General features: G+C 43.2%; 1 protein-coding gene across 2 annotated transcripts in view; it reads right to left on the bottom strand.

The window, feature by feature from the left end:
* Positions 1–210: 210 nt before the first annotated feature.
* Positions 211–13473, bottom strand: part of DRD3 (dopamine receptor D3) — a 36814-nt gene continuing 23551 nt past the window's right edge. The window contains exons 4-7 of one of the 2 annotated variants that reach the window (XM_007107975.2): positions 6134–6330; positions 1637–1772; positions 1490–1537; positions 211–407 (exon numbers count right to left, since the gene is read on the bottom strand). In XM_007107975.2, coding sequence (XP_007108037.1) covers positions 211–407; positions 1490–1537; positions 1637–1772; positions 6134–6330 — 578 coding nt within the window. Of the gene's footprint in view, positions 408–1489; positions 1773–6133; positions 6331–13473 lie in introns of both variants that reach the window. The other variant, XM_007107974.2, reaches the window with a different exon arrangement.

Raw genomic sequence — 13473 nt, 5'->3', positions numbered from 1 at the left:
AGAGTGAAGTCAGAGTTTAGCTGGGGAGGTACGACTGTCTGTTCTGGAGGAAGCAGTTGGTTATACCTGCTACTCAGGGACATCTTGCCTTCAGGAATCTTCTTCCTGCCACATGCCAGCAGACATCGCACTGTCATTTTGAGCAGGCCCTGGCCAGTGGCCCGGTGGCCTGGCAGCTAAAGGTAGGCACAGGGAGACTTCTCTCCTCCTTCAGCAAGACAGGATCTTGAGGAAGGCTTTTCGGAATTCGATGTTGAAGGTGGTATAGATCACAGGGTTCAGGGCGCTGTTCACGTAGCCCAGCCACGTGGTGGCACTGTAGAGCTCTGGGGACACGTGGCATGCTTGGCAGTGGGTATTGAGAATGTGGGTCAAGAAGAAGGGCAGCCAGCAGACAATGAAGGTCCCTAGGTTGCAAAGGAAGAGAAAAACTGGGTCAGGGGTTTGTTTACTCCCTTTGTTGTAACGTGGAAATGAGTCACAGTTGTCTACTTTACGGCAGCTACTATGCTGGAAGTTTCACATACCCTTTTAATTTTTACGCCAACCCTATGAAGTAGGTGTGTGATTAGTCACTGTTTTTTTTTTTTAGGTGAAAAAACCAGATGCTAACATCTTTGATTCATCCCAAGCCTTTGCTCCTAAATCAGTTTTCTGGTTTGATCTTTAGATAGTCCTTCGCTAGTCTTTTCTACTTCTCAATTTAATTCGAATATTTATTTTATGTCTATCCATGCAAGACATGTTCCTAGGCACTGATAGGAAAAAAGACCTACTCATGTCCCTAAGACATGAATAGTTTGGGGCTTGTCTGTGACAGTCAACAGGATATGATCACCTTCACAAACTCTGTATGGAACCGCAACTTATCAATTTTTAATTTCTTTATTTAAATAAATATATATTTTTCTACTATAAAAACCAGCCCTGATTTTATACATTATGGAAAACTGGGTAAATATGCAAAAGTAGAAAGAAGTGAAATAATCACCCACCACACAAAGACAATCAATCACTTTTGACATCTGAGTGAATTAATTTTCAGTCTTTTTTTCTCTGTATTTAAAATAATCTAGATGTTATAATACCATATGACAGTAGTCTTTTTGCATCCTCACATTTTTCACTTAACATTTTAAAATAGGTAAGCAGGTAGGAAATATCCAGTATGTGCCAGATGCTTTTAATGAATCATTATCTTACTTATTATTTGATTTATCCATTATAATTCCAAGTGATAGACACGAAACACAGCTCAATTACGTGACTTGTTCAGTTTCATAAATTTCAGCCTAGGTGTTTTCAATTTCCACCAGAGTAAAGATTTATTCACAAACTCTTTTCATTTACATTATAAACATTTATAAATATTACAGTCGTTGGATTTCCAATTTCTGTTAAATATGGTTACCTTAGTATCCTCCACCAGCTCCATTGAACTCAACCTAACCCAACGTAATCCAACCCATCCCAACTTAACCTGACTCACCAAGCACCATGACCAGCATCTGGGTTGCCTTCTTCTCCCGCAGCGGCACTCCCCGAGGTTGCAGGGGGCCCAGCTTCAGGGATGTCGACAGCCTGCCATTACTGAGTTTTCGAACCTCTAAGCTGAGCTTAGGTGCCATGGTGGGGCTGAGGGAGTTCCGAGTCCTCCCCTCCCTTTTCAACTCTCCTTCCCCTTCTTGGAAGCCTGGTCTTCCCAAGGCAGTATCTTGGCAGATGCTGTAGTAGCGCTTCAGCTCCATGTGTGTCTGACCAGGGGAGAGGGGCTGTAGGTGTAACAAGAGAGGGTCCTGACATTTCTGGGGATATTGTTTATCTTCTGAATGTTCCTGAAAGGGAAACAGAATGCAATGAAGGAAGAAGAAGCCATCATTGTGTGAAACCTACAGAGGGTGCATCTGAGAGTGGTGGGCTCATGGGAAGTTAAGGTAAACAATATCTGCTTCTGCCTTTACAACTCAAAAGCACCTACCACATAAAGAACATCTGAGAATCACAATAATCCCTTGAGGAGGGTAGAATAGAATTATAGCCTGGCCTTTTGAAGGTAGAATGACCTGGATATACAGAGGAAAATGTTAAATGGCACCATTGAGATGTAAGCAGAAAAGCTGGAAAGTGGGAAACGATAAGACAAATGACTCAGTTTCTTCAACAAATAAATTGCAGTGACAACACCACCACCACTTACCAGGTGTGGGTCTTATTTGAATTTTGATTCAAATAAACCAACTATAAAAAATCTGTAAGACAATTGGGGAAATTTGAACATTGACTGGATATTTAATGATAGTAGGGAATTATTATTAAATTTTTTAGTGTGATGTGGTATTGTGGTTACATGTTTTATAAAAGAGCCCATATCCTTTAGAGAGTCAGAGAAATATTTTTGGCTGAAATGTTGTTATATTTGAGATTTGCTTCATAACAATCCAGTGGGGGTGTGTGAATGTAGGTGGGAGTGTAGTTGAAAGAAGACAGGGCCATGAGTTGATAATTGCTGGAGCTGGCTGATGCCTACTGAAGGCTTAGTTATATTTGTCTTCCTACTTTTTTAGTTTTGAAATTTTCAATAATAAAAAGTTTTAAAAACCCAGGATTTTCATCTCAGCTTCCTACTTAGTTGATGCATCCTGGGCAAGTTAATTAAATGTCTCTGAGCCTCATTTGTAAAACAGAAAAGAAATGAAAAGGAACAGGTTTGGGATGAGCAGGCTCTGAGAGTAGGAAACTGAAGATACATGAAAGTTTCTGGTATTTTGGGAGGACGTGTGTGTACCAACGTCTGAACTTCTTTCCATGTTTGAAAAATCAGATGCTGTGTCAATCTTGAGTAGAAGGCAGGACTCCCCAGCACCCTTACCAAAGCCATAAAAGCCAGATATTCACTCTCCCCGACCTCCCCACTGGGCAGCTAGAACCCTGGTACCTGAACCAAGCCCAGCCAATTGGAGATTCGCACCTACAACCTTGAATTAGAGCTCATGAAGCAGGGAGACTTCAGAATTCATCTAGCAGTGGTGACAGTCAATGTCCAGTGTCCTAGGTATTTGAACCAGATTCTTCCTTAGGCATGAACAGCATCTTCTGAAGCTGTTCTTCAGCCTTCTTGTTGAGTCTGAGCTACTTGATATCCTTCCAGTAAATTCCTTTTTTACATAAGTTAGTCAGTGTCAACAACCAAGAACATTCACTAGTCTCTCCTTAGTTCAAGGAATCATAGTTTTCTAGACACACAGGGCTGGTACACTGTACAAACTTAGAAACATTGTTGAATAAATGAATGAATGAATGAATGTAAGTGGGCTTCAAGATTATTTAGTGTTTTAAAAACTGTGCTCCACAGAGGTGTTTGTAGGAATTCTATCATAACATATTTCTTTTAAAATTTGGTTTTCATTTTGATGGAATTTTCTAATAATTAATGTAAGTATACTGTGTTTTATCTGAATGACCATTTGTAACCAAGATTATATTTTATGATTGAGCTGGCATCTAGTGATCTTCTAAAAGATGCATTATTTCTGAAACTAAAGGACTAGGGACAAATTTTTGAGAATGCTTATGAAATCTCAGATTTGGGACTTCCCTGGTGGCGCAGTGCTTAAGAATCCACCTGCCAATGCAGGGGACATGGGTTTGATCCCTGGTCCGGGAAGATCCCATTTGCCGCGGAGGAACTAAGCCTGTGTGCCACAACTACTGAGCCTGCGCTCTAGGACCCGCGTGCTGCAACTACTGAGCCTGTGTGCTGCAATGACTGAAGCCTGCGCGTCAAGAGCCCATGCGCCGCAACAAGAGAAGCCACTGCAATGAGAAGCCCATGCACCACAGCGAAGAGTAGGCCCCACTTGCTGCAGCTAGAGAAAGCCCACACAGCAACGAAGACCCAGCACAGCCAAAAAAAAAAAAAAAAAAATTATGAAATCTCAGATTTGAGAACACTGATCTAGTACAGCTTGTCTCCATTTCACAGATTTGGAAATTCACTTCTGTAGAAGGAAAGTGATTCTTCCAAGATTCTATATTGATGAGTGTATTTTTCAGCTCTCTCTGCAAACTTTTATCACCACCTCCATGACTGACATGAAGAAACATTGGATTGCTTTGGATCTGGCTGGCAGAGCCCTCCACTCCCAGATGGCAGGACAGAACCAATTCTCCACACTCCAGGCAATGCCAGCTTCTTGACTCTTCAATCTCTCCTCTGTAGTCAACGCTTTTCCTTCTTTTGGCCTTGGAGCCTTCTCGGACTTTAAATCTCTTATCTATTAAAAAAAATCATTTACAGCAAGAGTCTGTAACAGCTACATCCGGCCCGTGTAAAAGTGGTTAATTAACTATACGGAGATTAGACAAGGCTTAGACATTCATCATTATGGGTTTTTGAAGCTTCATTCCTAATATTTACTTGGCTGTGGAGCTCAGGGAGAGGAATACTGGTCTTTTGTCTAACACCTTCAGGCTCCATGCAGCACTTGGCTTTCTTGGAGCTGGTTTGAATTGGAAGGATAAGAATCAGGGTGACTATGAAATTGTCTCGGTTTTCCCCATATTTAATGGCAAATAAGGCACTTGAAAGTTTCCCATTGGTCTCCCTTTTCGGCTTTTCTTGGATCTGCCCATGTCTGTTTCAGCGATGCCCTGTTTCCTCTAATGCAGGTTGTTCTGGATGGTATCTTCACAACACATCCAAGAGTCATTGGCTCTGGTCATTGGGATCTAGCCCAACAGTCATATGCTTTTGGAATATTATTTGATAATGCCTATTCTGAAGCTCAAATCAGGCAGAATCTCAGATCTGTTATTTATTACAGACACAAGTGTGAGGTTGGCGCTAAATTTGATTTTGGGGTGGAAGCGGAATTAAGTCAAGCCAATTTCTTGAGAAAGGGTCTCTTATTCTTTTCCTACAGTCAAAGGCATGTCTTACTCACCATTTTCCCCATGGCATCTGATGGAAATCTGGCCCTTATTGAAAAACTGCCACATAGGGTGCAACCGTAGCCAGGAAGACTAGGGTGGGTTGAGGAGAAACAGTTGTGGGTTAAGCTCTATATAGTTGGCCCATATAGGTGACAATGCTTTGAATACAGTGTGTTCATATCCTCCGTCTTGGGTCCTGACCTCCTATTTCACAGGGGCCAATATTTTTGCTCTACGCAAGTCTTGGGACTTTGAGTTCGAGGCTCTGATTCTCATTCAAGTCATTATAGGTCGATCTAGACGTCCAATGTGTACCTGCCTTCAACATCAAACTCAATTCTTACTCTGTGAAGCCCTTTCCGGAGCATGTTGACCTTTATCTTCTCATAACCTCTCCAGCATTTAATATTTAGATGCTTAGTTGTCTTCATCTCACATTTGGCAAACATCCCAGTCAGTGTTGGGCTGCTCATTAATTTTGGGTGGAGGTGTGTTTTATTTGCTTGTCTAAGATTCTAAGCTACATGAAGGCAGAGGCTGTGTAATATTCCTGCTGTCTCTTCCCTAGCAGATTGCAAGGGATTGGTATTCATCCATTCATGCTTCAAGTACACCTTGAAGCATGTGCCAGGTACTGGAATAAGCAGAATTTACAGCCCAAGCAATCAGAAGATTTCAGTGACCTTCCTTTTCAGAGCCTTGAAAGACCTAGTAAAATGTGTCATCAGCATCTCCCATTCCCTCAGCTGGTTAGTGCCTCAACACAGAGGCAGATCTAGAAAGGACAAGAAGTTTCAGTGGACCCCCAGTGATTCCTGATGTAATGATCTGGCCAAAAAGTCATTCCTGGAAACCCGGCATCAGCGAATGGTAAAGCTGCCACACTAAAACTTCATACCTGTGTGACATCTGAACAGCTGGCCATTTAGGGGCAATGAAAGACTTTGAAGGGGAGTAGAACAAGCCCAGAAACTATCCTATCATCTTGCTAAGTCAAGTGTGCTCTAGGGAAGACTATCGCTGCACTTTTGAGATTGGATTTCCTACCTTTAAAGCCTAGCGGATATCTGCAGGGTAAAAGGTGGGTATCAGATGTGTGTCCCCGATGTGGCAGAACAGGCAAAAGCATGCACTGCTGGACGCAAGGCTGGAGGCCACGGGGCTGGGTGTTGTCTTCCTTCTGTCCCTCCAGGGTGCTTACCTGTTGGGGGAAGCCAGGCCTGACGCTGATGCACTGACTGTTCTGTCGAGTGAGGATCCGTTTCCGTCTCCTCTGTCTCAACACCACGTAGATCCTGGCATAGACGAGGACAGTCACTCCAAAGGGCAGGTAGAAGGACACCACTGAAGAGTAGAGGACAAAGTCAGGGTTGGAGATGGAGCAGATGCTGGGGTCTCCTGTGAGAGAGAAGGGGAGAGAGCACAGTAGTTGGCCAAGTATGGGACCTCGCTGGGGAGCACAAAATATGGCCTCACATCACGTGTGGTGTCTCCACCATCGAATCCACAGTGGAGCTTCGAGAAGCGCTGGCCAGTCCCACCTACCCCCTCATCATGTCCCGGTCTATGTGCTGCCTCCTCCGTGGAGGCTTCCTTGCTTGATTTTCTCAGTCAGGAGCGACTCTTACTTCCTTTGTGCCCCACAGCCTTTTACTGTGCAGTTAGCACACATGGCCTGACTGTTAACTCGTGAGGGTGCCATCTCAGACACCTAAGTCGTCCGCTTGTTGAGAGTAGGAGGTCTAATTCATCCCGATGTCACACACAGTTCACTAAAAAGAAAATTTACCGATGATCACATGCCAGACACTGTTCTACACCGGGGCTGCAAAGATGAATAAGACGCAGTGTCCTCCCTTGAAGGAGCTCCCAGTCTAGACAGACAGACGATCCCTTCCGTATGCCGCACTAAGCGTCACAGAGGAACGCGGCCTGGGAGGCTGGGGTGGGGGGTGTCATAGAGCAACAGAGCAGAGGCTCCCAGGAGGGATGCGGCCCCCAGAAAAGGGCCTGCCTGTGTGGAGGCATCAGAGGATTGTTGCATGCAATGAAAGAAAGGAGGAAGGCTTCTTTGCTGAGAATGCCAGGTCCCTGATCTTGAATCTGAGCTGTCGGGCGGGTGGTGGCTGAAAACAGGCAAGTCTAATTTTCGGCGAATCTCAGTACTGCTCAGGGTTGGGATGGAAAAAAGGGCCAGTAAACCTACTGTCATCATGGGCAATGTGAGTCAAGGCACATCCTTGTCCTTGCTTTATGTCCTGAAATGCTCCTGTCCTTCCTCCTTAGGGGGCCCTGCAGCTTTGTCTTCTTCACTAGCAGATGTTGAGATCCCTCCAGTAGCCAGAGTAAGGCCTACAACTTGCCCCATCTTGAAAAAGAAAGTGGAAGGAAACTAATATCTTCCAGGTGATTCCAAGGGCTTTAGACACATTATCTTACCTAATAAGTGTGGCAACATGATGTAGGCAGGTGCCATTACCGTCTCTATTCTCAGATGAGCAGACTAAGGCTCAGAGCTATTCAGTAAGTGGCCTAACATCACACAGTCTCGATGGGTTCCTCCAGTCATTTTGACCCCAAAACCAATGTTCTTTCTATGATTTTGACTCTCCACCTCCCTCTACTATTGGGGCATGACAAATTTGCACTTTGTCCTGTCAGCAACAGGTGTTGGCACATCCAGCCAATCTTAATAAAGGGATGAGCGTTCTCCAACCCAGACTCTGGCCTTGGAAGATGCAGCCTCAGATGTGAACTGGTGGGTAGAGGGCCGTGGCCACATGGGCCCCTCATTCTGCTTCTTGGTCTACGGAGGTAGGCAGAGGCCAGGCAGCCTGAAGTGGGAGACCCAGGTCTCCATTTACTAACTGTGTGACCTTGGGCATGTTACTTAACTATGCCAAGCCTCAGTTTCATGGTCTGTAAAAGAAGGACAAAAATATTGTCTCATGTAGTGGTTGTGAGACGAAATGGTAACTATTATTATTATTTATTCTTTACTATTATTTATTAGATACTTCCTCTGAGCTTTTTGAACTTGAAAGGGAAGGTATCACTTGGTATGAAAATTTGGAGAGAGACTTATAGGGAACAATATTTGTGGGGGAGAGAAGGGAGCAACAGCTGAGAATTAAAACAAAACCCACAAGAAAGAATATATTCAGTGCTCAGTTAGGCATTTTAATGACGGCACTGCCACCAGAATCTTTATGAGCTACTCCAAATTCTCTGATTCTCTTGGTAGGGGGGTAAAATTCAGGTAAAATTAATGTCATCTCACCAAAGCCTATATCATCATCTTTTAGGTAATGGCTCATAAAACTCTGAACAGTGGTCACCCAAACGGCATCTTCTGGTCTTCTAGGGGAGTGGGTTTGGGAATAAGGATAGGGTGGCGGCTGGTGGTCTTTCTGAATCTGTAAGGAGCCATGCTGGCAGTGATCACCCCTCCCCTGCAGTCAGCTCCCCTGCTGTCAGCGTCTGACTATGATTGAAATGCTTCTTCTAATAAGGAGGTACCTCAGCACGTTTTGTAGTGAGAGGGGGTCAGAGGGGTGGCAGGGCCACTTTCCCCCTATTCGTCTTGCCGCCATCCTTGGTGTGCTGGATAGTCTCCACGCGTCTCTGCAGATATACTATCTACCCTTCTCTATCCTCCTCTGGGTTTTGGGAGGCTGACCTCTATATTTTATATATTAACTACTACATTTAAAAAGCCAGGAGCCTAAGTGGGTATAGTATGCTTCCATTTGTGTAAACATGGACACACACACACACACACACACTCACATGTGTCCATGCACGGGTGTGTGTATGCACTTGCTTAAGCGTGGCGTGGGGGATCTTAGTTCCCTGACCAGGAATTGAACCCGTGCGCCCTGCAGTGGAAGCTTGGAGTCTCAACCACTGGATCTCCAGGGAAGTCCCGAGCATTATCTTTTAAGAATATGGGTGTTCACTTCTAGGGAGGGGACAGGGGGACTGGCAATCTAGGGTAGAAGGGAGATGTACAGGTAAGTCTGTATATATACCTCATTATACCTTATGTTTTATCGTGTGCAAGTATTTATTTTTCCATTAAAAGCATTGAAATATTGACACGTTGAAATATTGAAAGCGTATGTATGAGAAACAGAGTGAAGAGAGAGCACATAGCTATTTCGAAATTGCTGATCAATGAAGATCTTCAGTATACAGACCCTGAACCTGCATTGTCATCCCTTCCTTCCTTCCCTACCTAAGAAACTGCTGCCTGTCCTTAGACAGAGTTTTGCAGAATTTCTCCATGTTATGCGTCCCGTGAGGCCTGTCAGCAGGCAGAGTGATGCTGGAGGCGGTTGGGCAGTGAGTGGGGCCCTGCCCCAGCCTCCGCCAGGCCTGGCCTGGGTGTGTGTCCTGTGGGCGGCGCAGAGTGAAACACCACACATGGCAATTCTGAAAGCTTCTCTCTGCTGAGTCCTGAGGAGGTGGTGAGGGCAGTGAGGCCCCCAGGAGCTAGGCTTCCCCAGGAGATGAGGTGCCTCGTCTTGATTATTTAACTGAAAGGGTAGTGTGCTGTCAGCATAACAGTTATTGAATGAATGAATACATGAATGATGAATATACGAGCAAACTGTACAGATGAACATTTTCCATAAGCACATCAGCAGTCACTAGCTGGAGCATAATAGGGAAGGCCAGGAGGCTACTCCCCATCCTCCGAGATAGGGATGTTTATCCCAACTAATCTCAACAGCTAAGGAGGAAAGAATGATGATGAGGACTCATCCACTGACTCATTCAACACAAGTTTGTGGAGCACCTGCTGTATGCAAGGCACTGTGCTCGGTGATACACTAAATATCTTTCATGGGCTAGCCTGGGAACTTGAGTCCCACAGTCATGTGAATGGCAAAGTCAAAAGCAAGGTGAGTTGAGAGATTCATGAACTTCTAGCTCATTGAAGGATTTGTCCTCAATTTGTTTCCAAAGACAGGGGATCTTAATGAATTTGATCGAAGATGAGCCTAGTATTCTCTTTGTGCTTCTCAACCAAGCTCCCCCCTACCCCCAGATGCAGGGTTCTGAAAGCCAGGTGAGGCGTTCTATTGCTAAAATCTAAATAGCCCTCCGCCATTTCTTTGTTTCAGAGGAAAATTAAGTCAGTTGGTAGGACTTTCTCAACTTTAAGTTTTTCTGCCCTTGAAAGTTTCTTAAACCCTGGTCACCAGCTATTGCTTATCCATTCTGGAATTTTTAATAACCCAATAGCTATCTGATTTAACAGAAATTTAAATACTAGTTATTTTTCTTATCCGTGAAATAAAAGGATCAGGGATCTTTCAGGTTTCCTCTAGTACTAACACTCCATCCTCTGCTGCCATCAGGGGCTGTTGATGATGTGATATTTGGCTGCTGACTGCTGGGTCTCTGCTGGGACCTGGGGCAACACGGGCCAGCCAGGCCCCACGGCCTTGGAACTCTCTGTGACCCAAGATCTTGCTTTATGTGTGCATCCAGACATGCATGTCACTCTTTCTTCGGACAATAAGAGCAACTCCAAGATAGAAGAACCTGAAGTTCAACTTTCCTCTACGTTACGTTCTCTGACAATTCAGAGTCCCACGTGGCAGCCCATTTCCTTAAAAGAAGAGCCCTTCCAGAAAGTTCTGTTTTGTGTTGCACCTCATGAAAGTCCAGTCACTGCCAATATCAGGTGTTGTTGGCAGTATCCTGCCCTTTTCTCCTCTCCTTCTCACAGGAGGAGTAGAAAAAAATGGCCGAGAGAAGTCATTTATATTGGGCTTTTGAATGAACTTGGGAAATTCCTTAGAGTGTAAGAGGTGCTGGAGGAATCCACATCTATCAAGATAATGAAGCTTTGCTGTGAAGGTCAGACTGAGGCAGAGAAGGCCGGTGGGGCTTCTCTGCCTTGAGTCCGGCTCGCGAATTCCCTGAACTAATGTTCTAGAATGAGACGACTAGGCTGCTCTCTGACCACCAACAGGACTACCACTGTTTAGATATCCCTTGGAGCAGGGGCATAGTTAAATTTTGAGGCAGAGGAACATTTTCTAATACATAATAATAATAACAACAGTAACACTAGCTAGTATCTACTGGGCTTTTACAATGGACCTGACACTTGAGCACAATACATGAATACGTGGAGAGCCTACTGTAGTCTAATTAATACATTTAAAAGTAAGAGACAGAGAGAGAGAGAGATGAGAAAGAAGTGAGCCTATACGTGGTAAGTCATGAGCCTTTTTCCCTTCTCAATTCTATATTTGAAAATCCTTTTGGAAAGATTTTTCTGAGTTTTGTTTCTGAAACAATAATGATCTCACTGGTGGCAACAACACTGCAATTAGGTCGTCATTCTTCTTCACTTTATACGTTGACTTTAACTGGGAACTCTGTCTAATGTCAGATTTTGACTGTTACCAGGTGTGTGTGTGTGTGCGTGTGTGTGTATCTGTGTGTCTGTGTGTGTGTGTATCTGTGTGTCTGTGTGTGTATCTTTGTGTCTGTGTGTGTCTGTGTATCTGTGTGTCTGTGTATCTGTGTGTGTGTGTGTGTGTGTGTGTGTGCCTGCGCGCGCATGAGTAAGACTGCCCGCGCCAGCCTCTAAGAATGAGGAAGAGGAATCACTCCACCCAGCAAAAGTTGGTGGGGCTTTGCTGCTGCCCGGGTTAAGGACTGCCTTGGTCTAGCAGTGGTAGGAAGTGGCCCATACTACAAATTCCAACTTAGAAGGCATTTTCTCATAGAAACATGGATATAGAAGGTGGCTTAGTTATTGGACTAACCCCCAAAGCACACTTAGACTCATTGAAATGGTATTTGAGCGCCAGAGTCAGCCTCTACAGTCGTGTTAGAGAATGTTGCCTTGGTGCATGCACACGCATGTTTGTGTTTATAACGTGACATTGGTGACTGATAATGGGAAGCATTAAAGAGTAATGCAAAGACGATAACAACATCATATTTTAGGAACACCCTGAGTTAACCAGGCACATCTTTATTGGATAACTTGGCTACTTAAGCTCTGGTGCAGCAGAGAAACAAGCCTAACCTTGAGCAGGTGATATGTGCTTGGCACATCTATGTATGTTATCCCAATTTAATCCTCACTTACTTGTAAAAGAACTCTGTGAAGGAGGTAGAGTGGAGTTATAACATATGCAGGTTTAGATTCTAGAGTTAATGAAAATTATAGAGTCAAAATTCACCCTGAATCACATATAAAGATACACATGGTTTGATTACAACCCTGAACAGTAATAAGTAAAGACATATGACACATACAGTAATATGTCATCTATTATAAAGAGTTCAACCTAACATATAATTTTAGAGATGAAGTTGCTGGACTTACTTGTAGGAGGCCATATATAAAAATAAATATTGAAAACTTCCTAACTAAATACATAGTCCACATATTTGATTTTGTTCAAGTTTATGCTGCGCTATATTGTTATCCCAAATTTATCAACATGGAAGCTTAACTTAGAAAAGTTAAGTAACTTGTTCAAGCAGACACAGCTGTTAAGCAGCAGAACTGGAGTTTGAATCTAGATTTTTCTGACTCCAGAGCCTCTGTCTTCCTAAATGTATTTTGACTTCTAAATAATTGACTAGCAAATGACTCTTTGAAGACTATATATAAGTTAAGATTTGCCTGTATTTATATGTAATGTGTTACATATAACATATCTGTATACACATAAGTACACAGCTATGTGACTTGTACATATATACCAGCAATTCATGAACATGGAACATAGTAGGAATTGAAAGAATCAATTCAAATGGAGAAAATAAGAAATCCAGATGAACACTAGAACATGAGTCAATCAGCTCTCTCTTAGTGAACACTCAGTGTTTATTTTCAATACCTGTAACTATACTATATGTGCTAATAGTTTCCATACAACACATGAAATTCTTGAGGCTGAAAGATGGTCATGGAACAGACACTGAAGGCACTGTGAGGTGTCAGTTTGGATTGGTGTCATATCTAAAATCCCAGACATCTCAGATACACATATTGTTCATCCATTTGTCTGTCCACCCATCCATCCATCCATCCATCCATCCATCCATCCAACAGAAGACGTACCATGTGCCAAGCACCATGGCCAAAATTTTTGTATATTAAAAAATATAAAATACATCCTCCAGTAATTTAGGAATTCATCCTAGTTCCCAAACACCAGAAATGATTTTTATTGAATAAAAAGTTAGAAATGTATACCCTACTCCAGGGCTTTCATGATATGTTATTTTGCATTGTAAATCCATTACGAATTATCATCTTTTCACTAGTAAGCTTCACCTGAATTATTCATATAGCATAGTTTTTTAGCTGGCACATTTCTTCAAATGAATACAATGGCTTTTCTTTCAAAATAGGAGTAAGCAGACTTTTCATTAATTGGGGCAGAACATTATTCCTGTGCCATTAATTGAAGAGGTTTTGCCTTCTATTTTACTTGTAATCAATAAAGGCCAACGCTTTGCAGTCTATAGCATCCTATAGATTGACCAGGGGTCAGA

The sequence above is a fragment of the Physeter macrocephalus genome, chromosome 1 (genome assembly GCF_002837175.3).
Source record: "Physeter macrocephalus isolate SW-GA chromosome 1, ASM283717v5, whole genome shotgun sequence".
NCBI lineage: Eukaryota > Metazoa > Chordata > Mammalia > Artiodactyla > Physeteridae > Physeter > Physeter macrocephalus.
Note: the sequence above shows the minus strand (reverse complement) of the source record. Positions and strands in the feature narration are given on the sequence as shown.